Source organism: Cottoperca gobio, chromosome 7, assembly GCF_900634415.1.
Source record: "Cottoperca gobio chromosome 7, fCotGob3.1, whole genome shotgun sequence".
NCBI lineage: Eukaryota > Metazoa > Chordata > Actinopteri > Perciformes > Bovichtidae > Cottoperca > Cottoperca gobio.
Window position 1 is genome coordinate 7,525,681 of NC_041361.1, and position 2,090 is coordinate 7,527,770.

The 2,090-nt window shown below is 40.7% G+C and overlaps 1 protein-coding gene across 1 annotated transcript in view; it reads left to right on the forward strand.

The window, feature by feature from the left end:
- The window catches only part of aar2 (AAR2 splicing factor), a 2,897-nt gene extending 1,024 nt beyond the window's left edge, over positions 1–1,873 (forward strand). Inside the window, exons 1-3 of the mRNA XM_029434918.1 lie at positions 1–141; positions 239–468; positions 918–1,873. The exon at positions 1–141 is cut by the window's left edge and continues 1,024 nt beyond it. Coding sequence (XP_029290778.1) covers positions 1–141; positions 239–468; positions 918–1,085 — 539 coding nt within the window. The 3' untranslated portion in view covers positions 1,086–1,873. The remainder of the gene's footprint in view (positions 142–238; positions 469–917) is intronic.
- Positions 1,874–2,090: the final 217 nt, after the last annotated feature.

A 2,090-nucleotide genomic window follows, 5' to 3' on the forward strand; every position in this document is an offset into this window, starting at 1 on the left:
TGCGCTTCTCTGTTATCCCCGAGAAGAAATACCCCGCTGGTGCTACACCGGCCGAGATCACCCAGTGCAGCCTGGACCAGAGCTATGCGCTGGAGGCTGTGCTGGAGAAGAACCATGAGCTGCAGCCTCTCAACCTGCTAGGTATGTGTTAGATACACTGATATTATGTCATCAAATTAGCACACGATTACATTTTATATATAAAAAAGCTAACCACATTTTGTCTCTCCGCTCTCAGGTGAGCTGCAGTTTGCCTTTGTGTGTTTCCTGATTGGAAATGTATACGAGGGCTTCGAGCACTGGAAGAGTCTCCTAGCTTTGCTGTGTCGATCAGAGGAGGCAATGCGAAAGCGTAAGGAGCTCTATCTGGGGCTCATCGGCGTGCTTTACCACCAGCTCGGAGAAATCTCGCCTGACTTCTTTGTCGACATCGTGTCTCAGAGCAACTTCCTCACCTCCACACTGCAGGTAGATGCACAACTTCAGAATCACAAACATGATCTCAAAGTGCATACAAATTAAAGAAACTTTCTTTTGAATTTCTCGTGGTATAAAGAACACATCTTAACTTGAAGTGCAGTAGTTTACCATTTCTAACACCATTATGACTGAAAGAAAAATAATTACTTAATCACTGTACAATTGTGAAGACATAAATGAGTGACATATTGGAAAGGTCAGGTCATAGTATTTCAAAGATCAGGGTTCTTATTTATCATCACGAGTAGCAATGTGGTCATACCTGTCCTGAATTTCTCCCATTAACCAGAAAAGTAATCTTACCCCCCCCCCCCCCCAGGATTTGAGAAACCCTGATTATTGAATATAGAATGTCAAAGCATTGCCTATGTTATTATCAAGGATGTTCACATTAACCATTACAAATCATTACCTTGTTTGACTCCTTTTTCTCACAGGACTTTTTCCAGTTTGCAAGTGGACCGGGTGTAGACGGCACGCTGCGTAAGAGAGCAGAGAAGTTCAAAGCTCACCTCACTAAGAAGTTTCGCTGGGACTTTGATGCAGACTTGGACGACTGCGCCCCTGTGGTGGTGGAGCTGCCTGAAGGTGTTACAATGGACTGAGACTGTATTATGGATTCTGTGCACATGCTGGAAACGTAAGCGAGAACAGGATCTGACATAATCTGACACTGAAGGAGAGCAGTACAGCTTGGTATTGAACAGCACATCCTAAGGTTCTCAGAAGGCTTGAGGAAACCATCTTAAACAATAACCACTCTTAGTTTCAGTAACACCAGTAGTTTTCTAACAGTGTGTCGAAGGATTTGCATGTGGGCTTTACAACACCTTCTCATATATGTACACCATTTGCACCCTGTTATATAGAACAGCTATAGAAAAGCTGAACTCTACTAAATGTCAGTGGTGCCCTCTGGTGGTGGATTTCTCTCCAAGTTGCCAGGCTAGTTTTAGAACCCCAGTTGCAATGTATTGCCAAAATCAACCCCCTAGTTTTTTTTTATATCTCACTAACATTGGAGAATGTATCAATGACTATGCTAAGGTTTAAAAACAATGTCATACACAGAGCTATGATCTTCAACAATATTGAAAAAAGGAACATGTTCTCTAGAACTGCCACATGGTATGGATAAAGAATTCTAGATAAGCAGGATGTCGCAAGAAGAAAACAAAAGTATAGTATTGTGTGACTGTAGTAGTTTTGTACCTTTTTTAAAAATATTAAAATAATAATTTTGGTTGCCACACTGTTTAGAAAATGACGAAGTTGTGGTTTGTAATGGTAAATTGTTCAAACACACGACCACATCTGAGCTTTTTTCTTCCGAACTTTTCTATGATTTATTTGATTTAAATTCCCTCGAATAAAAACAATTTTTGATACGAAATATCTGTGTACTACTTCCTGTCAGTGCCATCTATTAAACGTTTATGTGTTTCAATACCTGTCGGGAGTCATCTCTCTCTCTCTCTCTCCTCCACTAGATGGCGATCATGTGCTTTTTGTGATTATGCACAACTTGTATCTTCCTAAAGAGCTTCATTTTAAATGTACAAATGTGCATTCAAACAATGAAAAGCTGCTGTTTTCGGTGCTCGAAAGAA